The sequence below is a fragment of the Mchenga conophoros genome, linkage group LG11 (genome assembly GCF_057382185.1).
Source record: "Mchenga conophoros isolate Kocher_MC1m ecotype Shallow Benthic linkage group LG11, M_conophoros_male_GT1.1, whole genome shotgun sequence".
NCBI lineage: Eukaryota > Metazoa > Chordata > Actinopteri > Cichliformes > Cichlidae > Mchenga > Mchenga conophoros.
In genome coordinates this window covers 30,681,369-30,708,837 of record NC_140536.1, presented here as the reverse complement: position 1 = coordinate 30,708,837, position 27,469 = coordinate 30,681,369, and the positions used below count along the sequence as shown (strand labels likewise).

Genomic DNA, 27,469 nt, shown 5'->3' with positions numbered 1-27,469 from the left:
CGGGAGACAATTCGCGCAGTCGCAGTAGAAACGCTAGCGCTGTTGAAGAGCGCAGATACCGGGGGTACGACGGTGCGTTCACGAGCAGGGAAAAATAACATTTTTTTAATACAGCTAACGTTATTTATTGGCAATTGGTAAAATATTGTAGTATAAGTCTAGTCTTTCTTTTTTCTTTATGAGCCATACCATGAAAATATGGGAAAGAGGATGATGCAGAAGTATACAAAGGGTCAGAATGAGTTAAGTTATGTCTGACCAGGCTTACATGGTTATGAGAGGGATAGTGGATACATTGGACACAGGATTTTGATTATGGAGCTGCCAATCAAGAGAAAAGGGGGAAGAGCAATCGTTTTTATGAGGATTGTTTTTCCAGAATCACATTTGTTTACTAAAAATGGTAGATGATGATCTTACCTGTTGGGAAACTTTACCCGTCTTAAAAATATTTTTTTCTTGCTGATACCTAATAAACCCTCTATTTCTTGGTTTAAGTCACTACACTCAAACATCTCAAAATTTTTATGGAAAAAATAGATTGCAGTATGTTTTAAAAATAGGTCAAAACAAAGATTTTTAGAGAGCTCATGGTTGGGGCTAGAACAAGCACTCAGTTAAAGAGTAAAAATCTGCTTTAAAACTGTTTTAAATCTTCACTTATCCTCTGTAAACTAACACCCATTTGGAGTCTAGATATCAGAAAAAGAAAATACAACATTTTCCCTCGTGGCACGAGAAAAGAATTACAAATGTAAAAAATCTAGAACATGTTATTCAAGACAGAAACTTTACTTAATTCCAATAACTTGTATCAAATTATGAGATCAGCAACAGTAAATTTCTTGAATATCAGTAAATGAAGCCTGTGACACAGGCAAGATTTAATACCAATCAACTGAACTGAAGTTATTTTTAAAATTCCTTCCCAACTGCAAAATGGGAGCAAGATCAATCCAAGATAAAAACTTCTCAACACAAATGTGTTTAAATTCCTTAATCTGAGAACTATATGCAAGCTCTAAGGTCTTGTACGACTGTTTAGAGTTTCTGGCAGAGTATATATGAATACCTATGCACATGGTTTAGTTGCTATTTTCCAACCTTACCTCACTGTGAGTCTTAGGTCAGGTAAGTGAATTATCTATGGATGTGCATACAGCAAACATAGTTCTGAATGCCTTATATACCTCTTGAAGAAAACTATCCTTGGGAACTGGAAATCGAAAAATTATTTGTGCATTACTCAATATAAAAATGTAATCTAGAGAGAATGTCTGCCTCCTCAAAACAGCAAATGGGGAAATTAGAATTTTGTTTTTATCTGCTTGCTGCAGATCAGATATATTCTGTACATAAAATACCAATAGCTCCATGAAGCCATGGAACCATTTGAGGTGACTCATAGTTTTCAATACGTATAAAAATACTCAGAATAAAATTATTTTGCCTCCCAATAAACAATCTTCTTTATGATTTTAGTATATCCAAAACTAAAACAGGATATACATTTTCAATAAGAAAATCTTTTAAACTGTTTATTCTCAGTGCTTCTGATTTTAACCTTTCACATAAATACAACTATCTTAATGTGCATCATACACATAAAGGTATTGTCATGGTCCTGGGTCGGTGACCCAGCGCTTTTAGTTTATTATCATTTTCTAGTTTATGATGATGATGATTATTATTGTTTGAGTTCTATGTGTTATATTCGGTCTGCCTCTGAGTCTGCGTCTGTGTCTCTGTCTGTCTATGGTGTCACCCCGTCTGTTTGTGAAGCTGTCTGTTTAGTTCTGTGTCTTGTTTGGTTCCCCGTGTCTGAGTTTCCTGTTTTATTGTGAAGGTCTCTGTCTGATGTGAGTGTGTTCGGTTTGCATTTCCCCTGTCCCGTCAGCTCTGATTCCTCCCAGCTGTGTTGCCCTCCTGTCTCTCATCCCCTGATTACTGGTGTGTGTGTGTGTGTGTGTGTGTGTGTGTGTGTGTGTGTGTGTGTGTGTGTATTTAAGCCCTGTGTGTTCACCTGCCTGTTGCCGTGTCAGTCTGTGGTCACGCCGTGTCAGTCTGTGGTCCACGGTGTCCTGTCCCTCTGTGGTCCACGGTGTCCTGTCCCTCTGTGGTCCACGGTGTCCTGTCCCTCTGTGGTCCACGGTGTCCTGTCCCTCGTCTGTGTCTCTCTGCCTCTCACCCCATTCTGGTACCCTCTCAGGTTTGTCATTTAGCTTTCCCAGTTTAGGTCTTTAGTTTTGTCTTTCCTCTTGCCTGTTTTGCCATCTCACCACTGTGTAAATAAAACATCACCAGCATTATCATCTACTGCCTGCGTTTTGGGTCCTTTCCCCCTTCAATACCACACGGCTCGCCTCGGCAGCCGTGACAGTTATGATGCAATTGTCTGTTAGATGTGAGGATGTGGTAACAACGTATCTCATGTCAATAGGGACCAGATTGTCAGTCTTTTTTTTCACACATATCTATTTGTTGATGGGAATTATTTATTTGTTTGAACATGTCTGAGGCATAGTTCTCACTCTGCCCCTTGTATGCTCTTATATACACTCAGAAAACACTTTATCAAGTGCACCACAGTAATACCTGGTTGGAGCCATTTTTATGGTCAGACCTCCCTTAATTCTATGTGGAGGATACTTGAAATAGTTTATATATATAAATATCTAGAAACACCTGAGTCCATATTAGCATGATGCCTTCAAACAGTTACTGCAGATTTGTAAGACTCTATCAAAAGTGCTCTATTGAAATAGAGACCTGTTGACTATGGGGGCTATTTGACTACAGTGAACTCACATGGAGATGGGCATGGTCAGCAACAATACTAATTTTATCAATACTCATTTGGCATTAAAGGACACCAAGTGTGCCATGAAAATATACCTCTCAAACCATTATTTTGACACCACCAGTCTGAACTGCTGATACAGGGCAGGTTGGATCCATATTTTCGTGCTGTTTATGCCAAATTCTGAGCCTACCATATAAATATTCCAGCAGACTTTCAGGCAAAAGTTTTTAATAATTTGGTTAATTATACTGAAATAACTACTGAGACAAAAAGCATAAATTTACTTTGAAAATTAACTAAACTAATGTGGGGAAAAATAAAATTACAAGAAGATAGAAGTAAATGAATAAAATCAAAACTTTGATAACAACACTAAAATAACAGTGATCTGCATAAAACCTAAATACACAACATGAGAGTCCTCTAAAGCTGAGCTTTCTGTTGTTCCTGCTCTGTAGCTGATGTTGCTCCATTGAGCCCGACTAACATTGAAGTCACTCCATGATGTCGACATCTGTTGTATTATTTCTGTTAGGTTTTTCTTCTGTGTCTCCAGCACCTCATTTTTCATTTTGAGCATCTGTGTCTCTGCAGTAACCGGGTGTCATTACTGCCGACGTGAATTATGATTTTACTGAATTTACATTTACCCTTTGCCAGCAGCTTTAAATTTCCCTCAATGTCGCCTGCTCTGGCCGATGGAAGACAATTGACTATGGTTGCCGGTGTCCCTAGCTTCACATATCTGAAAACAGAATCACCAATTACCAGAGTTGGACCCCCGGCGGGTGTGTCGCCGAGTGGGGAAAAATGGTTAGACACATGAACAGGTTGGTGGTGTATCTGGGACTTCTGTTTAAGACTATGCTTCCTCCTCACTGTCACCCAGCCACGCTCTTTCCCCAGCTGCTTAGGGCCTACACTATCTTCGGCTGCACCGGCTACAGGGGCCTGGCTAGCTACGGGTGACTCAGGGGTGCGAAGCCGAGTCTCCAATTCAGTAATCCTGGCCTCCAGAGCTGCAAATATGCTACATATGTTACAAGTATCACTACTGCTAAAGGAGGCTGAGGAGTAACTAAACATCTGACACAATGAGCAGGAAAGTGCACGAGGGACAGGTGAAGAGGCCATGCTGCACATGAAGATTATACTATGAAAACAGATGTTATCTAAAGGTCTTTAATTAAATTGGTATGCAGATAAGCTACTCAACTACTACTTCCTGTTCCTGTGTTGGAACAGGAACAGGAAGTGATACTCTACCACAGAGAGAGCGAACATCAAATGACAGCGCCACTCAAAGGATCGACAGTGTTGTGCCAAGAGTGTCCAGATGAGCCCAGGACGACCAGACCGTGCAGAAACACAGAGGACAGACTCACCTCTGGAGCAGAGGAAGGGGCGTTGTTCATTACAATTATGACTGTAGAAGGAGCCCGTTGATGCATCTATTGTGGCACAGTTTTGAGTGTCATCGGGGTGCCCGGACCCCCACGGCAGGTTTGAGGCTGTGCTCGAGTTTGACCACGTCCAGTAATTTCTATACAGTCCAATCCAGGCCTGATTAGCAGGTGTCAACATGTTAGCGACCTTGGTGTTTACACTTGAATTAATCATGCTGCTCAGGTCTATGTATGTCTGTCTGCAGTGAGACTGAGCATCAGGCCAGGTCATCAAGGTCGGCACCGGGATGATAATGCTACTCTTGCCTGAAAGACAAAAGATCAGACGGATTCAGACCTGCAGCTCAAATGTTCAGTTTGTCAAACCCTGGTTCCAAAGTCCAAAACACTCACCATTAAAGCAGAAAAAGCTATGTTGTTCTGAGCACTGTCTTGTGGACCATGATCCATCACTAGATATTGTAACACACTCCCCAGTCCCTGGCTGTCCCGGGGAGCAGGGATGAAACCAGGATGACTGAAGTGGACCGAGGCGAGACCATTTCCAGCTGCTCTTGGAACCACACCTCTGTGCTCCCCGCCCATTTCTGGGTTTAGTTGACATGACAAAGATCTTTGGAGATAGTACGAGTGTTTCTGTGACTGCTTGAAGCTTGTTTACAGACACCTTTAAAATAATCACTATGGAGCAGTTCAGTTTGTGCTTTCTTTGATTTTCTGATATCAAAAGTTTTATTCAAACTATAAATGAGGCGACTGAGATGAGTTTACAGACCTGAGAGCAGCAGGAGGATCAGTCCACACCCCTTCATGGCTGAGAGCTGAAAAATTGTGAAGAACGTCCTCATGTATCTCATCTGCAGCTGCTCTATCATTATTAAGCATAACACTTAAACCAGCATCAACAAAGAGGCAGATGTCTCTGTCATTCACTCCATTTCTATCCTAATCTAATGATTCAAACAAAACTATCAAACATATTTAACATTTGAAACGTTCAACTTTAAAAAGTGTTGTCTTTATTCAATTATCATTATTTTGTTTATTAGAATACCAGATAATGAATGTGTGAGATTATCAAATAAACCAAAACAAACATATGCATAACATACCTGACACGAAGAGAAAGCAGCCCAGTGTTCATTAAAGTGCATTTGTTTAAAGATGCTCAGAGTCATTTAACTGAAGATGACTTATTCAAAGTTATTACAGATGCAAACAGACTAACGTCTGGCAGAACGGGCTGTGAATTGGAGCTAAACAACTCAGGGGTCGAATCATGAAACTAGGACTGAGGTTAAACACAGGAAACGGGCCGTTTGGTTTCAGTCTCTGTGAGTGGAAGAACATGCTTCTCCTCCTGACTGGAGTTCAGCGTGTCTGCTGCATCATCAGCAAAGATGGACGCACTTGGAAATGTTTGTGTCTTCATTTGAATCCAAAGCCGAGGTTTGCGAGTTTGCTTGCTGTGCATGTGTTCGCATGGATACAGCACTGATTCTCTGCCTGACCACTTCAGTGTTATTTGAATAATGTTGTAATTATTATAATTCAAACAAAAGAGGGTTCAAGCTTGACTCCTCCAAACAAATCAGTGATGATGAAGACGCAACCTGACACATTTCACATGTCAGTTCCAATCATAGAGAACAAATAGTCCATCCATCCATCCATCTTCATCCGCTTTATCCGAGGCCGGGTCGCGGGGGCAGCAGCCTAAGCAAAGAGGCCCAGACCTCCCTCTCCCCAGCCACCTCCTCCAGCTTATCCGGGGGAACACCAAGGCGTTCCCAGGCCAGCCGAGAGATATAATCTCTCCAGCGTGTCCTGGGTCTGCCCCGGGGCCTCCTCCCGGTGGGACATGCCTGGAACACCTCACCCAGGAGGCGCCCAGGGGGCATCCTTGTCAGATGCCCGAACCACCTCAGCTGGCTCCTTTCGATGTGGAGCAGCAGCGGCTCTACTCTGAGCCCCTCCCAGATGGCCGAACTTCTCACCCTATCTCTAAGGGAGAGGCCAGCCACCCTTCGGAGGAAGCTCGAGAACAAATAGTTTTTATTTTATTCTTTGTTTGTTTAGCTTCAGCGTGTTTTTTTTAAAAATGATATTACAGTTTTAGTGCATCTCCTCTAAAACTTTCAGTCTCACACAGCACCACTTCCAAAGATGGAGGCTCAAGACAAATAAAATGATTTTTAAGTTACCACTAAATTTCACTGAAAGTAAGTAAATGTTGTTTATGTAGCGCCTCACAATGTGAAGATCACAAAGTGCTTCACAAATAAATACCAAGGAATTTAAAAGAAAAGATAAACCTTTTAAATATTATAATTGGATGTTGATACAAGACAAAGCTGTCCCAGTGATCACACGGTGAGCGGTGTTGCCACGGCAGCCGGATGCGAGCTCGTTGCCCGTGTTGACTTAGAAGTCCACCTTTGCCAGGTGTCAGCGTGGGTCTGTTCTGCTCGATGCCGGCGGTGCATAGGAAGGAGAGAGCGCTCCTCTATTTATTTTCAGTTTTTAGTTTCACTCGATGGAAACTTTTAGATTTTCTTCTTGTTAGGACTTGGAAAACTTTACTATCCACATGACAGAGCACTCGGACTCATATCTGATTATGTGTAAGATTAAGAGAATATCATAAATGATGGTAAACCTGAAGTCTGCTTTGGATAATTCTCTTTACCAAATCAGTTGGCAACATTTTAGGTTTGTGTTTTGAAGGTTTGTGTAATTGCAGCCACCACGAGTACATGAAAAAGGACTCGAGCTCTTTTTAAACCTTTATTTCCATCCTGTCTGAGCGCAGCCGACAAACAAACATCATGAAAACGATTCAACAGAAAAGTACCCAGTTCTTAGTTAAACTGTTTTCTATGTGAAAACTGTCGTTTCAGCTCCGTATGACGGGAGAACATTTCAGCCATGCGCTGAGTCCCCTTAGACAACAATGATGCTAAGTTTAGCTTGTGAAACAGTTTGCTAGTGTAGCTGCTGACACTAGTCTCATTTCAGCTTGATGGTACAAATGTAACAGGAGTGACATTATTGATATTTTACTATATACACACCATTTTTGGAAAAAGGAAGATCAGTGTTGGAATCAAATATGACATTTCAGTCAAAATTCAAGGTATTTATGACCCTGTGTGAAAGCTTTAGTTATATTTAAGTAAAATATCCCAAACATAAAGTCAAAGATTTGATCCCTGTGTGTTTCAGATGAAATGAAGACAAACTGATGCAGTAAATATTATTTTATCGATGAGAAAACTGTGCAGTATAATTTACTTAAGATGCTGAAGATATGAGAGCATTAAACAGGCTGGTTTTTGGGTAAGAGGCTCTAACAGGAGAGAGATGATACAGAAACATGACATCCTTATAAAATACTGACACACTTTATGAATGGGACAACTTTTCACAGCTCTTTGCATTTAAATGAGCTGCATACCTTTCCCACTGAAACCAGGAAAATCCCACTGTGATGAAAACAATATTTGAACTAAATATATTCTGCATAAATCAAAGCATTATCAAAGTTGTCTGTGGTTCCCTTATTTTTCCTTCTTTCCCTGTCCTGTTGTTCCTGCTCTGTAGCTGATGTTGACACTGACTGATTAACAAAGTCCAAAAGTAGAGGCCAGCTGTCCTTCTTCCACATCTGGATTAAACATGTTACAGCAGTTTGAACAGTGTTGTTCTCGGCTTGATTAAAACTTTAGTCCTAAACATAGTATTAAAAAAATCTCAATGCCAATACTTCCCACAACGACTCTTTGATTTGAAGTAATGCAGTGCCCTCTGTTGACCAGTTATTAATATCATCATTAATATTATAATTTGAAACTGAGACTAGCCCTCTGAAGTTTTACTGCAGTATTCAAACAGACAAAGCTTTCTTATTGCAGATCCATCGGTTCTTCTCATTACAGCTCAATGATTTAAATCCTTCGTCTTGGACAGAGATTGCACAGTGACCGTCAGAAGGAGACAGCAGGTCGATCCAGGAGCTGAGGAAAACAAGAAATCTGCTCAAGGCTGATGGACACTGGTACACCGTAATTGATTTATTCCAGATTTGGGAAATACTTGGAATTTATATTGAGTCAAAGTGTCTCTTACCTATTAGTCATATCCCTTCCATCCAGCCACTTCCATATCCCATCTTCAACTCTCAGACCAATCCAATATCCTTTGTTTTCATCATATTTCCAACTGTTTCCATTGACAGTTTTCTGAGGACAGAGAGAAAGTTGTCAGAGATATTTAAACAATTTGCTCTAAGAAAGCTTTCAATCTAAAGAAATTATTTTTATTTCATGAAGTCTGTAATAACGTGTCCCACAATTTTCTCAGTACCTTTTCTTCTTCATTAATCACAACAACCAGCCTGACAATTCCCAGCCAGCCTGACAAGGCTCACATTTTCTGTCTGCAAGAATAGAGAACTGTCAATAAACAACTTCAGTGCATATCTATGTTAACTTAGGTAATTTTGTACAAATATATTTGGAACATACTGTTATTTTCTTTGGGAGAGTAGGCATCAATGCTCCATTGAGCTCGACTAACATTGAAGTCACTCCATGATGTTGTATTATTTCTGTTAGGTTTTTCTTCTCTGTCTCCATTTTTCATTTTGAGCATCTGTGTCTCTGCAGTCAAGTTTGTGATCTGTTTTTCTAAAACTGTGGACACTATAAGGTTACAAAGGACAGCAGTTAGTATTTTTAAGTGGTTTGAATATATTTACATATTTCTTATAAATTAAATGGTAAATGGTAAATGGCCTGCATTTGTATAGCGCTTTTTCTAGTCCCTAAGGACCCTAAGGAATTAATGTAAATTAATGCAACAATAACTGTTAAAAAAACACAATCAAATATAAAACATCACACTAGTTTGCGTGTAAGTTTTAAAGTTATACTCACAGTAGATGCGAAGGACCATAATTAGTATTAGAATTCCCCAGCATGTTGCTAGTGATAGAAAAGATTTATTACAAGACGACTTCTTATCTAGCAAAAAAAAAAGTTATTTCAACAACTAAAATTATTCATATTTTTCTTGAGAATAAAATGAAATGTGTCAAAGATCCCTTATTATTTAAGCATTCTTCTGTTATGTACAAGCACAAAATACATATTGGAGGCAGAAAAAAATGATTTAACTTCAGAACAGATCTATAATTTTTTTTTTCCATGCTCTTGCTCTTGACGAAGGCGGTCGCACTTTTCTCCTCTCCTCCTCCTCCTCTCCCTTAGCTTCCCTGCTTAGCCTCTTATATCCTTGTCTAGTCTCGTGTTTTTTGTATTACTTTTCCCTGGAACATTCTCTCACAGTCTGTTCTCTAAAACCTAAAAGAGGAATTATGGATTGGATCAACTGGTCCCTAAATGCAATTGACACCCCTTTCTTAACGAGAAGTTTGGGCTTGGGTGAGCCTGAGTGCTGAAGATATCTACCTATTCGGAACCATGGTAACAGGGTTCTGGCTGATCGGAGCTGGCTTGGCCATGGCTTATCAAAGAATTAAGAAAGCGGAACCGGCTGTTCAAACCCCCACAAGGCTGCCCGCTGGGATTGGAACGATGGGAGAGGCGTGAGTTTCTCAAAATGGGCTCATTGAGTGCAGCACAGATAAGATCTTGGAAAGGCTACGGCTGCTGTGAATACTCAGAATAAGACCTCTGACTGCAGACTGGATACATCTCGGAAGGGCTAGCTTGGAATAACATCTCTGGGTGCAAATTGGATGACATCTCAGGGAGGCACACTGCCGTGAGTTATCAGAATCGGCTACTTGAGCACAAGAAATGACAACATCACAGAACGAAGGCGGAGCTCGCGGCTCTCCAACGGGAGATTGAGAGACCAGTGTTGGACTGTAGAACTGCTTTGAAATTCATATGAGCTGTTCGCACTAAAGTAAAAACCACCATCACTTCATGCGGATACCCCTTTGGCGCCAGCTGCGGTCTCAAGGCTGGAGCTGAACAACAACACCCTGATAACGACTGTGTTTAGTCTGTTAGTCTGTTTAGTCCATTCCATGCAAGGCCACCTGGGTTGGCTGGAAGACTGTTTACCTAGCCTAGCAGGGCGAAGGACACTGTCTCAGCTGAACTCTGGACAGGCACACACATACATATACACTGATATGCACACACTCATCCCCCCTCCCTTTCCAAACGCCTTTGACGCTTATTCCCTTCCGATGCTGCACCCTTTACCCACCCCTGTTGCTTGTCATGTGTTTCTTTGGTGTATTAAGAGTTTTTTCATGTGCTATGTGCAGAGGTGGTTTTTTTTCTGTTCTCAAACTGATCTCCCTGTTGGAGCTCAGTCTGGGGGGAGTTATTTTTTTCTCCTTATCTTTCCTCATGTGGTGCATTTTCCATTGTTATACCTCTCTGACCTGTCTTCCCCATGTGATGTTTTGTGTAATGTATGTATGGTCGGAGGGTAAGATGGCGCCCCCATTGCGTGCATTAGGTCGGCAGCCTTATGAAATTTCCCCTTGTGGGACTAATAAAGGTATATCAAAATCAAAATCAAATAATCACAAAGAAAACTAAATCAGAAAATTTAAAGGCAAAACTAAGGCTAAACCTTGTTAAATGTAATATAGTCTCCCAAAACTCAGAACATTATATGTACAGAAAAAGGCAAAAATGTAAATACAAAAACTCCAAACTCAGGCAAAAAACTCAGGGTCAATGACAACTTTTGTCATTTCTGTGTTTTGTATCTTTGTGGGAGATATTACATCTTAAAAATGTTGTTTGAAAAGCCCTAAAATTCAGAAACATGGTCAAAAACTTGTATTCCATTGTATAATATTTTTATTTATTTTCAGTCAAAGGTTACACAGTTTTAAACATTTAGTTACTTTCCTTGGGTACATTTATATTTTAAATGCTCTGTCCACAAATGGCCTTTGGTAAGAATTGCTTTACAAAGTCCAGGAACAGAGATGAACAAAAATATGACCTGCTCACCTGCAAACTTTAGCTTCACCAATCAGAAGAAACAAAGAGGCATAAAACAGCTCATCAGACACTCTTTGATCTGAGCTTAGGATAAATAAGGATTATTTCCAACTATCAGTCATGCAAAGCTACGCTATTATAATCCAGCAGTCAGAGTATAGAGATGGAAATTAGTTGAATTACACAGCAGATCATCTGAGGAACATCAGCCAATAACGTTCAGACTAAACCGACCCACACTCTTCCTTCTCACAGTAACCGGCTGTCTCCTCCTCTCTGTGGAAAATCTTCCCATCAGGCTGCACCTTCCACCTCAGCTTCACCTCTTCTCTGATCCCTTGCTCCAGCAGCTTCTCCCTCACCTGAAACACAGTTTTCACACATTAAAAGAAGCTCCTCATTAATCAGCCGTTGTTTCCGTAGTGAGCAGAAAACATTGTTCGTGCTGTTTCTGGGGGAAATGTACTAAATGAACTGGCTGGGGATGAAACTGAAGTTTGTTATTAGGCCTCATTGCCTGTCATTGGGTCACTTCGTCTCCTCACAGTAATCTGAAATTAAATGACTTCTTCAAGTTAAGAATGAAAAAAGGTTAAATAACAAAAATCGATGGGATTCCATTAAATGAGCCCCGTATGTCTGCAGCTGTGTGCTGTCATGTTTCCCTGAACCTGGACTGCACAGACTAACTGCTCTCTATCATTTCACAGTAGTCATAGCAGTCTGTTCCTTATATCGGGGCCTGTGTGTCCTCTGACCTGCTGCAGGATGGATTCTTGCACTGTGGGGTCGTTCAGGTCTGCAGATCCTGCTCTCAGCTGAACCTTCACTGACCTCAAGGCTCGGGAAGATTTGACATCTGCAGAGAAAGAAAAGGCCGAATTTCAATTCAATTTTATATATACAGCGCCAAATCACAACAACAGCCGCCGCAAGGCGTTTTAAACGGTAAGGTAGACCCTACAATAATACATATAGAGAAAAAAACAAGAAATCAAATGACCCTGTATGAGCAAGCACTTTGGCAACAGTGGGAAGGAAAAACAGGTTGGTGGTGTACCTGGAACTTCTGTTTAAGACTATGCTTCCTCCTCACTGTCACCCAGCCGCTCTCTTTCCCGAGCTGCTTAGGGTCTGCCGGGGAACAGCCAGCGGGGCCTACACTATCTTCAGCTGCACCAACTACAGGGGCCTGGCTAGCTACGGGTGACTCAAGGGTGCGAAGCCGAGTCTCCAATTCAGTAATCCTGGCCTCCAGAGCTGCAAATATGCTACATATGTTACAAGTATCACTACTGCTAAAGGAGGCCGAGGAGTAACTAAACATCTGACACAACGAGCAGGAAAGTGCACGAGGGACAGGTGAAGAGGCCATGCTGCACATGAAGATTATACTATGAAAACAGAAGTTATCTAAAGGTTTTTAATTAAATTGGTATGCAGATAAGCTACTCAACTACTACTTCCTGTTTCTGTGTTGGAACAGGAACAGGAAGTGATACTCTACCACAGAGAGAGCGAACATCAAATGACAGCGCCACCCAAAGGATCGACAGTGTTGTGCCAAGAGTGTCCAGATGAGCCCAGGAGGACCAGACTGTGCAGAAACACAGAGGACAGACTCACCTCTGGAGCAGAGGAAGGGGCGTTGTTCATTACAATTATGACTGTAGAAGGAGCCCGTTGATGCATCTATTGTGGCACAGTTTTGAGTGTCATCAGGCTGCCCGGGCGCCCACGGCAGGTTTGAGGCTGTGCTCGAGTTTGACCACGTCCAGTAATTTCTATACAGTCCAATCCAGGCCTGATTAGAAGGTGTCAAAGTGTTAGCGACCATGGTGTTGAAATTTGAATTAATCATGCTGCTCAGGTCTACGTGTGTCTGTCTGCAGTGAGACTGAGCATCAGGCCAGGTCATCAAGTTCGGCACCAGGATGAACCTGCTACCCGTCTCTGAAAGACAAAAGATCAGACGGATTCAGACCTGCAGCTCAAATGTTCAGTTTGTCAAACCCTGGTTCCAAAGTCCAAAACACTCACCAATATAGCAGAAAAAGCTATGTTGTTCTGAGCACTGTCTTGTGGACCATGATCCATTACTAGATATTGTAACACACTCCCCAGTCCCTGGCTGTCCCGGGGACCAGGGAGGAAACCAGGATGACTGAAGTGGACTGAGGCGAGACCATTTCCAGTCGCTCTTGGAGAGTCCAATCCACACCTCTGTGCTCCCCGCCCATTTCTGGGCTTCCTGGATGAGAGCTGAGCTGTTAACGATGGCGAGGTCAATGTACTCATCTCTGCAGTATTGCTGAGCGTCGTTCCAGGACTTCTGCAGGTCAACGAGGTGGAGCTGTCTGACTAACTGATCAGACTGAAAATGGCAGACCATCACGTAACCTGAGAGAGGACACGAGTAATTCAGCGCGGTCACAGACTCATCTCAGCTCGATTTTACTCGTCAGGAGAATTTACAGAGATTTGAACAGTGTTGTGGTCTGTTAATATATGTGTCCTTCAAAGGATCTGTAACTCGTATACTGGTTAAAATGTGTTTTACAATGCCTGTGGACACCTACACACTGGTTTCCCGCTCCAGGGCAAAACTCACACATCAGGTTAAAAAGCTGCTTTAACAGTGTTAAGTTTGTTTTTCACTCTGGCCTTATTGCACATGTATTTGGATGATTTTTCCTCTTCAGTGTGCACAATAAAGGAAAATAACGTGTTAGTGGCCGAGGCTCAAAGCTGAACAACATGTGCACACAAACAGAGCCACGTTCATGCACTCTCTCTTCCCTCCTGTCTTTCTTTTTTTGCTCTTTTACTTCACTTTATACAAACTGTTACAAACTACCGACTATTAAACTGTCAATCAAACTTTTAACTGGACCCAAAGAAACCTTTAGAAGTTTAGTTGACATGACAAAGATCTTTGGAGATTGTACGAGTGTTTCTGTGACTGCTTGAAGCTTGTTTACAGACACCTTTAAAATAATCACTATGGAGCAGTTCAGTTTGTGCTTTCTCTGATTTTCTGATATCAAAAGTTTTATTCAAATTATAAATGAGGCGACTGAGATGAGTTTACAGACCTGAGAGCAGCAGGAGGATCAGTCCACACCCCTTCATGGCTGAGAGCTGAAAAATTGTGAAGAATGTCCTCATGAATCTCATCTGCAGCTGCTCTATCATTATTAATCATAACACTTAAACCAGCATCAACAAAGAGGCAGATGTCTCTGTCATTCACTCCATTTCTATCCTAATCTAATGATTCAAACAAAACTATCAAACATATTTAACATTTGAAACGTTCAACTTTAAAAAGTGTTGTCTTTATTCAATTATCATCATTTTGTTTATTAGAATACCAGATAATGAATGTGTGAGATTATCAAATAAACCAAAACAAACATATGCATAACATACCTGACACAATGAGACGTCTGTTAAGCTGTGACACAGTCAGAACTCTTCATCTGATATATATGTCATCCTCGCTCCTCCTCCCACATCTATCAGAGACTTTGTAAAAGTGGTTTTAGAAAGCAGCCCAGTGTTCATTAAAGTGCATTTGTTTAAAGATGCTCAGAGTCATTTAACTGAAGATGACTTATTCAAAGTTATTACAGATGCAAACAGACTAACGTCTGGCAGAACGGGCTGTGAATTGGACCTAAACAATGTCACAGGGGTCGAATCATGAGACTAGGACTGAGGTTAAACACAGGAAACGGGCCGTTTGGTTTCAGGCTTCAGTCTGTGAGTGGAAGAACATGCTTCTCCTCCTGACTGGAGTTCAGCGTGTCTGCTGCATCATCAGCAAAGATGGACGCACTTGGAAATGTTTGTGTCTTCATTTGAATCCAAAGCTGAGGTTCGTGAGTTTGCTTGCTGTGCATGTGTTTGCATGGATACAGCACTGATTCTCTGCCTGACCATTTCAGTGTTATTTGAATAATGTTGTAATTATTATAATTCAAACAAAAGAGGGTTCAAGCTTGACTCCTCCAAACAAATCAGTGATGATGAAGACGCAACCTGACACATTTCACATGTCAGTTCCAATCATAGAGAACAAATAGTTTTTATTTTATTCTTTGTTTGTTTAGCTTCAGCGTGTTTTTTTTTTTTTAAATGATATTACAGTTTTAGTGCATCTCCTCTAAAAGTGCAAAACTTGCTTTCAGAGTCTCACACAGCACCACTTCCAAAGATGGAGGCTCAAGACAAATAAAATGATTTTAAAGTCACCACTAAATTTCACTGAAAGTAAGTAAATGTTGTTTATGTAGCGCCTCACAATGTGAAGATCACAAAGTGCTTCACAAATAAATACCAAGGAATTTAAAAGAAAAGATAAAGCTTTTAAATATTATAATTGGATGTGCTGCAGATGATGATGTTGATACAAGACAAAGCTGTCCCAGTGATCACACGGTGAACGGTGTTGCCACGGCAGCCGGATGCGAGCTCGTTGCCCGTGTTGACTTAGAAGTCCACCTTTGCCAGGTGTCAGCGTGGGTCTGTTCTGCTCGACGCCGGCGGTGCATAGGAAGGAGAGAGTGCTCCTCTATTTATTTTCAGTTTTTAGTTTCATTCGATGGAAACTTTTAGATTTGCTTCTTGTTAGGACTTGGAAAACTTTACTATCCACATGACAGAGCACTCGGACTCATATCTGATTATGTGTAAGATCAAGAGAATATCATAAATGATGGTAAACCTGAAGTCTGCTTTGGATAATTCTCTTTACCAAATCAGTTGGCAACATTTTAGTTTTGTGTTTTGAAGGTTTGAGTAATTGCAGCCACCACGAGTACATGAAAAAGGACTCGAGGTCTTTTTAAACCTTTATTTCCATCCTGTCTGAGCGCAGCCGACAAACGAACATCATGAAAACGATTCAACAGAAAAGTACCCAGTTCTTAGTTAAACTGTTTTATATGTGAAAACTGTCGTTTCAGCTCCGTGTGATGGGAGTCCCCTTAGACAACAATGATGCTAAGTTTAGCTTGTAAAACAGTTTGCTAGTGGAGCTGCTGACACTAGTCTCATTTCAGTTTGATGGTACAAATGTAACAGGAGTGACATTATTGATATTTTACTATATACACACCATTTTTTGGAAAAAGAAAGCTCAGTGGTGGAATCAAATATGACATTTCAGTCAAAATTCAAGGTATTTATTTCTATTTCATATCATTTATGACCCTGTGTGAAAGCTTTAGTTATATTTAAGGAAAATATCCCAAACATAAAGTCAAAGATTTGATCCTTGTGTGTTTCAGATGAAATGAAGACAAACTGATGCAGTAAATATTCTTTTATTGATGAGAAAACTGTGCAGTATAATCTACTTAAGATGCTGAAGATATGAGAGTATTAAACTATACTATACTGCAACAACATGGGAATAGAGCAGCTGTGATAGAAAACAGCATTAATGAATCAAAAGTACGGAAGTGGAGGAAGCAAGAAGAATGAGTTGAACAAAGTTTGATTTATCTGACTGCTTTGTTTCGCTTAATGTGCCTTATGTGCAATTTATGGTCCGAAAAATACACATTTGACTTTTTTATTTGGCACACTGCAGTGTAATATTGCAAAGCACCTCTTTTTAACTTCAGTGGATATTATACATGGTTATGCTCAGGATATGTCAGCCCATTTCTACTGGAAATGCCTTTTGGTTAACCTCTTAAGCCCCAAGCCTACCTGATCTCCTGCCTTTTGCCCCCGTATCAGGGGGCGTTGGGGCTTAAGAAGTTAAACTTTCAGCAAGGAATTTGCATTTGCACTGTTACATTTTTATATAGGTTTAATGCACATAAAAACAGCTGCTTGTTTAAGTGAAAATAAATGGATGGGGGTTTTCTGCGCTAGTAAAGTTGTGGAGTTGTATTTTGTTTCGCAGAAATTATATCGTCAGTTATATCGTTATCGCAAATTTTCAAATATATATCGTGATATATATTTTTGGCCATATCGCCCTGCCCTAATTGATAATATTTCAAAGAAGAGGGTTTAAACTATTTTCATTTTGCTGGTTAAATATAGAGTTAAAGCAGAGTTTCAGTTTTACTCATTGATGGATAATTTAACATATTTTTCTTCTCAGTGGTGTTTTAAGAATGTGGTGTGTTCTGTTATAGATGGCCATTTGTAATTCAGCCCTATGTTCATGTGACAGTTTTGTTTTTTGGTTTTTTTCCCCTGTGACAAAACTTGTGATGTCTTAATGTTTATTTATTGGTAATAAATGTGTTTTTAAAAATCAAAAAAATCTTTCTTTCTTTCTTTCTTTCTTTCTTTCTTTCTTTCTTTCTTTCTTTCTTTCTTTCTTTCTTTCTTTCTTTCTTTCTTTCTTTCTGTAACCGGGAGGGGAGAGAATTTTGTCATGTTTTGTATTGAAGAACTGTGTTTCCTTAATTAAAATAAAACGTTTTAACATTATTCTTTTAGGTTTAAATTGCTTGGGTCAACTGAGAGCTTTAATTTTAGATTTACAAATCGTATCTGTCTTTCACAAAATAAAGGTCTTGGTATGAAATAATGCCTTGTTGTAGGAGGGGGTGGTTTGAGGCTATCCTGCAGGGAGGGTGGAGATGTGGGTTCACGGGACAGTGCCAAGCAAGGCCGGCTGGCACAGCTGATTTTCATCATGCTAAACAAGACTTCCATATTTCTAGTAGCTGCCGAGGGCTGGTGGAGCAGAAGCATACAAGAGCTGAGCTGAAGCTACAGATTCCACAGAGCCTCCAGCTCTCAACACTGTTAATAAAAGTGCACTCAAACTCATCCAACGGTCTCTGAGTGTGTGTCATGCCAGGGTTCTGGTAACAAGTGTTACACTCATGTTGACTGGGGCTTACTAAAGACAGACTAGAATGTCACCCTCCTCCCTACAACCACATTTCCTGTTGGTTTAGTTCTATGTTTCTGGCCTAAACTCTAATTTTATGTACACTCAACAAAAATATAAACGCAACACCTTTGTTACTGCTCCCATTCCCCATGGGATGGACGTAGAGACCTAAAATTCATTCCAGATACACAATATAACCATCCCTCCCAAACAGTGGTCACAAATCAGTCCAAATGTGTGGTAGTGGGCACATCTGCTATATTGAGATAATCCATCCCACCTCACAGGTGTGCCACATCAGGATGCTGATCTGACATCATGAGTAGTGCACAGGTGTACCTCAGACTGCCCACAACAAAAGGCCACCCTGGAATGTGCAGTTTTGTCTCACAGCAAAATGCCACAGATGCCACAAGCAATGAGGGAGCGTGCAATTGGCATGCTGACAGCAGGAATGTCAACCAGATCTGTCGCCCGTGCATTGAATGTTCATTTCTCAACCATAAGCCGTCTCCACAGGCGTTTCAGAGAATATGGCAGCACATCCAACCGGCCTCACAACCGCAGACCTCGTGTAACCACACCAGCCCAGGACCTCCACATCCAGCAGGTTCACCTCCAAGATCGTCTGAGACCAGCCACCCAGACAGCTGCTGGAACAATTGGTTTGCACAACCAAACAATTTCTGCACAAACTGTCAGAAACCGTCTCAGGGACGCTCAACTGCATGCCCGTCGTCCTCATCGGGGTCTTGACCTGACTCCAGCTCGTCGCCGTAACAGACTTGTGTGGGCAAATGCTCACATTCGATGGCGTCTGGCACGTTGGAGAGGTGTGCGCTTCACGGATGAATCATGGTTCACATTGTTCAGGGCAGATGGCAGCTGAGAATGTCCCAGTTCTTGCATGGCCAGCATACTCACCGGACATGTCACCCATTGAGCATGTTCGGGATGTGCTTGACCGGCGTATACGACAGCGTGTACCAGTTCCCACGAATATCCAACAACCTCGCACAGCCATTGAAGTGGAGTGGACCAACATTCCACAGGCCACAATTGACAATCTGATAGACTCCATGCGACGATGTGTTGCACTGCATGAGGCAAATGGTGGTCACACCAGATACTGACCGGTTCTGGGTCCCCAGACCCCCAATAGCGCAAAAAACTGCACATTCCAGGGTGGCCTTTTGTTGTGGGCAGTCTGAGGTACACCTGTGCACTACTCATGATGTCAGATCAGCATCCTGATGTGGCACACCTGTGAGGTGGGATGGATTATCTCAATATAGCAGATGTGCCCACTACCACACATTTGGACTGATTTGTGACCACTGTTTGGATGGTTATATTGTGTATCTGGAATGAATTTTAGGTCTCTACGTCCATCCCATGGGGAATGGGAGCAGTAACAAAGGTGTTGCGTTTATATTTTTGTTGAGTGTAGTTATACACATTGTCAGTTTTTTATTAGATCATTACAACTCAAGAAATAATTAAGGTTTAAGAGCTTATCAAATAGACATGCTTGGGAAATTACATATGTGAAAGAGTGTAAATTTGAAATACAAAGCCCACGATCTGAATAAACTCCAATAATAGTGGATCTCATGCTTTTCATATGATGCACAAAGTAACATCAGCTGATCGCATTGAGAGCAGAAGAACCGATAAGTGTGATTGATGGGCAGGCAGACTAACAATCCCAGGGAATTGGACTACTGGGAACCAGTTCTCGATTCCCATCCCTCCTTCCAGTTGTGTTAACACTTTTTGTTGTTGTAGTTTTTTTGGGTTTTTTTTTTATTATACAACTCACCATTTGTATCAGGAGTTTGTTGAGTTGCTTTATTTTCAAACTTCATTTCTTCATGTGCAGCTTCCTTGTCCTGTTTTACTGAGAGTTTAAAGGGTAATTGGAGTTAAACAGTTTTCAAACAACCACAATTTTTGTAGACTTTGGGTCATTTTGAATGAACAAAATATTTTTGCTCAATGTTGACAGAATTCAGCATCTTAAATCTAATTGGAGACATCATAGCTCTTTTTAGAAATGTATTTTTTCTCTGGAACTTTGCCTTAGATTGTACAGGGAAAGTTTGCCTTTGATGTGGCAGCACATATCTCAGTATCTGACCCACTGGATTTGCTTACAGTCTTTTTTTACTCTTTACTATTACTGAAGAAAACATCACCTAAACCAACATGACTTGAAACAGTAATCACATAGAGATGCAGACTTTGCTAAGTTTTTTGGGACTTGTACACTGAGCAATAGCACTGTGTTTAAACAATAGAACATAATAATTATCATAATAGCAATAAGCTTCTGTTTTTGCGTGAGAATGTAAGATGTGTTGAATCTTACATTCTTTTATGGCTTCACACTGAAGACGGGGTGTTCTTATCTACAAGTCACTAGACACTTCTTGTGGCTTGTACACTGAGAAATACCACAGAGCATCATAATAAACTGCTGCTTCACCAGTGTAACTCTGTCTCTTCTAACTAACCTCTGCTTTTGTCATATACACTCACTGGACACTTTATTAGGCACGCGATGCTTGTCCTGAGATGACATTGGCTTTGCCTTTATAACTCCCTTAATTCTTCAACAAGGTCCAAGAAATATTCCTGAGATTACTATTATTATGATAACATCTTACACTTGCTGCAGATTTGCCAGCTGGAAATCCATGATGTGAATTCCCCACACCACACAGAACTAATGAGCCAACCACAAGGCATCAACTCATTGCATTTAGACATGTATATAGAGTCAAGACAACCTGCTTAAGTTCAAACTAAGCCTCAAAATAAGGAAACCAACTCCCATGCTCCCTGTTTTTCATGAAAAAAATCACAAAATGTTGATGCTTGTGGGGAAGAGAATAGATGTGTCAAGGCAAATAAGACACTTTTTAAACCATGTGGAGCAGCTCTCACCATTAAAAACATGATAACTTTAGTCAGCTTAGTCAACTTTAGATTTAGTTGTGTTAATGCTGTAAAGCGCAGGATTCTTTATTCCGATGTGCGAGACTCTTGTGGTCCTTCATGAAATTAGCACAAAGTATGTGGAAGCGGTTAAAAGCCACACAAACATGCAGAAGCAACTAGAATAATAAAGAGAAACAGGAACATTATTGTGTGAATGTTACACAGTATTTAAATGTAAATTCAAGCTAGCACTCACGAAATTGTGCTCCGCACATTTTTTGGCCTTTGACTACTTCCACATACTTTGTGCTATTTTTATGTAGGACCACAAGAGAAATAAAGACTCCTGTGCTAAATAATATTGTGTAATATAATGTGCATCTGTAAATTTATTTATGAATGGGTTCTAAATGTTTCTATTTATTTAAACATTAATAAAGTAAGTTATTTTTTAAATAATTTAATTTAGAATAAAAACACTATTAATAAATCAATATTTCAAAATGAATTATTCATCGATGAATAAATACTTAAATCAACTATTTACTAAAAAAATTAACCTCTGAATAAAAACATTTAACATTTAACTCATTTAAAAAAGCTTTTTCAAATTCCAAATAAAAAAACATATTTTCAAAATCTTTTTGAAAGGTTGATACTGGACTGAAATCTGGTGACTGTGGAGGCAGTTTGACTATAGTGAACTCACATAGTGTTTTATCTGGCTGGAATCAGCCAAAAGAATTGTGGGTATGAAGAGATGGACATGTTCAACAATAATACACAGGTGGACTGTGCCATTTTTATTTATGCTCAGTTGGCATAAATGACCCAAAGTGTGCCAAGAAAATACCCCCCAAACCCTTACAGCACCACCACCAGGCTGAGCTGGTGATACAAAGCAGGATGGATCCATAATTTCATTTCAATCAATGTAAATGAATAAAATCAAAACTTTACTAACAACACTAAAAAAAGTCAAGCTGATATGATAACAATATGCAAAATACACAACATGAGACTTCAATTATAAGCTGAACTTCCTGTTCTTCTCTGCTGCTCTGTAGCTGATGTTGACACTGTGACTGATTAACAAAGTCCAAATGTAGAGGCCAGCTGTCCTTCTTCTACATGTTACAGCAGTTTGAACAGTGTTGTTCTTGGCTTGACTAAAACATTTGTCATTAATATAACATAGCTTAACAATAACTATCATTGCAATCATGAAAAAATCTCAGTGCAGATACTTCAGGGAACAACTGTTTGATCTGAAGTAATGCAGTGCCCTCTGTTGACCAGTTAATAATATCATCATTAATATTATATTTTGAGACTGAGACTATCCAAAAGTCCTCTGAAGTTTTACTGCAGTATTCAAACAGACAAAGCTTTCTTATTGCAGATCCATCTGTTCTTCTCATCACATCTCACTGATTTAAATCCTTCGTCTTGTACAGAGATTGCACAGTGACCATCAGAAGGAGGCTGATTCATCCAGGAGCTGAGGAAAACAAGAATTCTGCTCAAGGCTGATGGACACTGGTACACTGCAATTGATTTATCACAGATTTGGGAAATACTTGAAATTTCTATTGATTCAAAGTGTCTCTTACCTATTAGTCAGATTCTTTCCATCCAGCCACTTCCATATCCCATCTTCAACTGTCAGACCAATCCAGTATCCTTTGTTTCCATCATATTTCCAACTCTTTTTACTGACAGTTTCCTGAGGACAGAGAGAAAGTTGTCAGAGATATTTAAACAATTTGCTCTAAGAAAGCTTTCAATCTAAAGAAATTATATTTTTATTTTCATGGAGTCTGTCATAACGTGTCCCACAGTTTTCTCAGTACCTTTTCTTCTTCATTAATAACAACAGCTAAATCTGAACTCTTTCTTGTGCAGTTTTCTCGAGCTTCTTTCCAGGTTTTCCATTCTTCACGTTTAGCATCATTAACTGCATAGCAGCTGGACTCAAAATATAACCAGCCAGCCTGACAAGCATTACATTTTCTGTCTGCAAGAAGAGAGAACGGTTAATAAACAACATCAGTGCATATCTATGTTAAATTAGGTAATTTTGTACAAATATATTTGGAACATACTATTTTTTTCTTTGGGACAGTAGGCATCAATGCTCCACTGAGCTCGACTAACATTGAGCTCAATCCATGGTGTCGTCATCTGTTGTATTATTTCTGTTAGGTTTTTCTTTTCTGTCTCCAGCTCCTCATTTTTCTTTTTGAGCGTCTGTGTCTCTTCAGTCAAGTTTGCGATCTGTTTTTCTAAAACTGTGGAGACTATAAGGTCACAAAGAACAGCACTTGGTTTTGGGTTTGAATATATTTATATGTTTCTTGTAAATTAGTGTAACAATAACTGTTAAAAAAACACAATCAAATATAAAACATCACACTACTTTGCCCTTACACACGTCAGACCAAAGTGTAGTTTTAAAGTTATACTCACAGTAGAATCGAAGGACCATAATTAGTAACAGAATTCCCCAGCATGTTGCTAGTGATGGAAAAGATTTATTACAAGACGACTTCTTATCTGGCAAAAAAAAAAAGTTATTTCAACAACCAAAATTATTCATAGTTTTCTTTAGAATACAATGAAATGTGTCAAAGATCCCTAATTATTTAAGCATTGTTCTGTTATGTACAAGCACAAACTACATATTGGAGGTAGAAAAAATGATTTAACTTTGGAACAAATCTATAATCACAAAGAAAACTAAATCAGAAAACCTGAAGGCAAAACTAAGGCTAAACCTTGTTAAATGTAATAGAGACCCCCAAAACTCAGAACACTATATATACAGAAAAAGACAAAAATGTAAATACAAAAACTCCAAACTCAGACAAAAAACTCAGGGTCAATGACAGCTTTTGTCATTTCTGTTTTGTATCTTTGTGGGAGATATTACATCTTAAAAAATGTTGTTTGAAAAACCCTAAAATTCATAAACATGGTCAAAACTTGTATTCCATTGTATAATATTTTTATTTATTTTCAGTCAAAGGTTACACAGTTTTAAACATTTAATTCCTTTTCATGGGTACATTTCTGTTTTAAATACTCTGTCCACAAATGGCCTTTGGTAAGAATTGCTTTACAAAGTCCAGGAACAGAGATGAACAAAAATATGACTGACATCTGGTAATTTATTCAAAACTGTTTTATGAAAAATCTATGTCAGGAACTTATAATATCCAATTAAACATAATGTTGGAGGCAGATCTGATTACAGACAGAATTCCGTATTACTTCAGTTTCCTCAAAGTAGTAAACACATTAGTGCAACACCTTGATGCACGAACGCCAGTCAATTAAAAGTTATAAATGCTGTTTTAACAAAGATCTTTCCTGCTGTTGTCAGCTTGAAGAAGGAAACTAAAGTATTACAGGAGTCTTTGCTACAATGTCTCCCGATCTGTCTCAGCTGACTGCATGTCTGACCATGGTTTCATCAATTATCACTGGTCAGTGTTCATTACAATATGCATATTGTAGTCAGTGGTGCTAGTTTCAGTCATTATGCAAATGTAGTGTTTTTTAAGTTGGAGAAACCTGCATTCAGCTGAGAATGAAGAAGTCACTTGGATGAGTAATGAAACGTTTTTCTCAATGAAAACGCGACGTCCAGAAGAACAGAATTAAGTTTTTTGGATTTCCTGATTGAGCATGCATCAAGACAAGATTGTTCATTGTATCTTAATTATATTATGATTTCCTTTCATCTTGTGTTCTGCTTTGCCCTCAATGTTTATCCTAATTTCATGTTCTTCTGGATAAATGCTCAGTCAGGCAGGCAGGCAGGCAGGCAGGCAGGCAGTCAGTCAGTCAGTCAGTCAGTCAGTCAGTCAGTCTTTCTTTCTTTCTTTCTTTCTTTCTTTCTTTCTTTCTTGGAGAGAGAATTTTGTCATGTTTCGTATTGAAGAACTGTGTTTCCTTAATCAAAATAAAATGTTTTAACATTATTTTTGGAGGTTTAAATTGCTTGGGTCAACTTGAGAGCTTTCATTTTAGATTTACAAATCTAACCTGTCTTTCACAAAATAAAGGTATTGGCATGAAATAATGACTTGGTGTAGGAAATGGCAGGTGTATCAAAATATCAGTGAGAATGTGTGTCATTGTAGCACGGTGGGCTTTGAAATACAAGGCCCACGATCTGAATAAACTCCAATAATTGTGGATCTCATGCTTTTCATACGATGCACAAAGTAATATCAGCTGATCGCATTGAGAGCAGAAGAACAACCAATAAGTGTGATTGATGGGCAGGCAGACTAACAATCCCAGGGAATTGGACTACTGGAAACCAGCTCTCGATTCTCATCCCTCCTTCCAGTTGTGTTAACACAGAGAGATTTTGTTTGATTTTTGTTGTTGTTGTTGTTTTTTTTAACTCACCATTTGTATCAGGAGTTTGTTCAGTTGCTTTATTTTCAACCTTCATTTCTTCATGTGCAGCTTCCTTGTCCTGTTTTACTGAGAGTTTAAAGGATAATTGGAGTTAAGCAGTTTTCAAACAACCACAATTTTCGTAGACTTTGGGTCATTTTGAATGAACAAAATGTTTTTGCTCAATGTTGACAGAATTCAGCATCTTAAATCTACGTTGAGACATCATAGCTCTTTTTAGAAATGTATTTTTTCTCTGGAACTTTGCCTTAGATTGTACAGGGAAAGTTTGCCTTTGATGTGGCAGCACATATCTGTCACGGTCTGCAGAGACAGGCCGTGCGGCGGTGTGTGTAATGGACCCAGGTGCGTACACAAGTGAGCAGACGGGAGTGAGCGTAACAGAAAGCGAGCCGTTTAATATGGCTGGTAGAAAAGGTACAAACAAAGGGCAAGGAAAACTGAAGCAAAATTAACACAAACCTAAACTGGGGAATCTAAACAAACAATAAGAAAAACCTAGACAGGAAACTTGGAAGCATGGCATGGGAAACATGGCGTGGACAACAGACCGGGCATGGAAACACGGAGGGTGGGAACACAGACGACACGACACAGACTGTAAGAAACACAGAGACTAAATACACATGAGGGATGATCAGGGGAAGTGGCCACACATGGGAACGCAGCTGACACACATGAACTTAACGACAGGACAGGAGGAGTGAAACTGAATACACTGACAGTGAATGCAGGCCTTCAAAGTAAAACAGGAAACATGAGACATGAACCGGGGAGACGTAGTACAGGGGGAGGTGACAATACTGACAGCATGAACTTGACAGTACAAGACGCACAGACATAAACACACGAAGGGCAAGGGAGACGTAATGCAAGGGTGATATATACAAATGGCTGGACTACCTTAATGAACCTAAACAATCAATAAACATCAAAATAGGCTAAACACAAAACACCGGGTCGCACGACCCAGGACCATGACAATATCTCAGTATCTGACCAGTTGGATTTGCTTACAGTCTTTTTTTTACTGTTTACTATTACTGAAGAAAACATCACCTAAACCAACATGACTTGAAACAGTAATCACATAGAGATGCAGACTTTGATTCACATCAATAGCCCTGAGCTTTAGAAAATCTTTTTTTGATACACTGCATTTGAAAAGCTTCGCTTACCTGCTGATTGTGTTCATTTGTTAGTTCTTAATATGACCTTCTCCTCTGCCGTAGTTAACGCCCTGCTGCTGAGTTTTTTGGGAGTTGTACACTGAGCAATAGCACTGTGTTTAAACAATAGAAAATAATAATTATCATAATAGCAATAAGCTTCTGTTTTTGCGTGAGAATGTAAGGATGTGTTGAATCTTACATTCTTTTATGGCTTCACACTGAAGACGGGGTGTTCTTATCTACAAGTCACTAGACACACTTCTTGTGGCTTGTACACTGAGAAATACCACAGAGCATCATAATAAACTTCCTCAGTGCCCAGTCTGTCTTATACCAGCTTCTGCTTTTAACTGAGAATGTAAGATGATTCCATATATGGCTTCAAACTGAAGACAGGGTGTTCTTATGTACCAGTGACTATATAATAAAAAAACATTTTTTCAAAATCTTTTTGAAAGGTTGATACTGGACTGAAATCTGGTGACTGTGGAGGCAGTTTGACTATAGTGAACTCACATAGTGTTTTATCTGGCTGGAATCAGCCAAAAGAATTGTGGGTATGAAGAGATGGACATGTTCAACAATAATACACAGGTGGACTGTGCCATTTTTATTTATGCTCAGTTGGCATAAATGACCCAAAGTGTGCCAAGAAAATACCCCCCAAACCCTTACAGCACCACCACCAGGCTGAGCTGGTGATACAAAGCAGGATGGATCCATAATTTCATTTCAATCAATGTAAATGAATAAAATCAAAACTTTACTAACAACACTAAAAAAAAGTCAAGCTGATATGATAACAATATGCAAAATACACAACATGAGACTTCAATTATAAG

General features: G+C 39.7%; 2 protein-coding genes and 1 pseudogene across 2 annotated transcripts; all 3 read right to left on the bottom strand.

Moving 5' to 3' along the window:
• Positions 1-8,095: 8,095 nt before the first annotated feature.
• On the bottom strand, positions 8,096-19,946 carry LOC146564577 (uncharacterized; annotated as a pseudogene).
• On the bottom strand, positions 11,214-14,353 carry LOC146564578 (putative C-type lectin domain family 20 member A). The gene is made up of 5 exons (XM_085290391.1): positions 14,303-14,353; positions 13,248-13,607; positions 12,834-13,160; positions 11,966-12,066; positions 11,214-11,569 (listed from the first exon to the last, which is right to left on the bottom strand). Exons 1-5 carry the CDS (start codon positions 14,337-14,339, stop codon positions 11,432-11,434), a joined length of 963 nt encoding a protein of 320 aa, XP_085146517.1. The 5' UTR covers positions 14,340-14,353; the 3' UTR covers positions 11,214-11,431.
• Positions 19,947-22,258: 2,312 nt separating the features above from the next.
• Positions 22,259-25,489, bottom strand: LOC146564576 (asialoglycoprotein receptor 2-like). The gene is made up of 6 exons (XM_085292460.1): positions 25,444-25,489; positions 23,491-23,577; positions 23,127-23,321; positions 22,875-23,038; positions 22,635-22,747; positions 22,259-22,522 (listed from the first exon to the last, which is right to left on the bottom strand). The coding sequence occupies exons 1-6, from the start codon at positions 25,487-25,489 to the stop codon at positions 22,396-22,398; spliced, it is 732 nt and encodes a 243-aa protein (XP_085148586.1). The 3' UTR covers positions 22,259-22,395.
• Between the last annotated feature and the right edge of the window lie 1,980 nt (positions 25,490-27,469).

Bases quoted from the DNA above. Each gene is read 5' to 3' on its own strand.
- LOC146564576 (XM_085292460.1), bottom strand. From the start codon at position 25,489: ATGAAGGTTGAAAATAAAGCAACTGAACAAACTCCTGATACAAATG. The intron at 23,578-25,443 runs GTGAGTTAAAAA...TTTTTTTGCCAG, and splicing joins ACAAACTCCTGATACAAATG to ATAAGAAGTCGTCTTGTAAT. The intron at 23,039-23,126 runs GTATGTTCCAAA...CTCTTCTTGCAG, and splicing joins CTGTCCCAAAGAAAAAAATA to ACAGAAAATGTAATGCTTGT.
- LOC146564578 (XM_085290391.1), bottom strand. From the start codon at position 14,339: ATGAAGGGGTGTGGACTGATCCTCCTGCTGCTCTCAG. The intron at 13,161-13,247 runs GTGAGTGTTTTG...TTTGTCTTTCAG, and splicing joins TAGCTTTTTCTGCTATATTG to AGACGGGTAGCAGGTTCATC. The intron at 12,067-12,833 runs GTGAGTCTGTCC...CTTTCTCTGCAG, and splicing joins CCCCTTCCTCTGCTCCAGAG to ATGTCAAATCTTCCCGAGCC.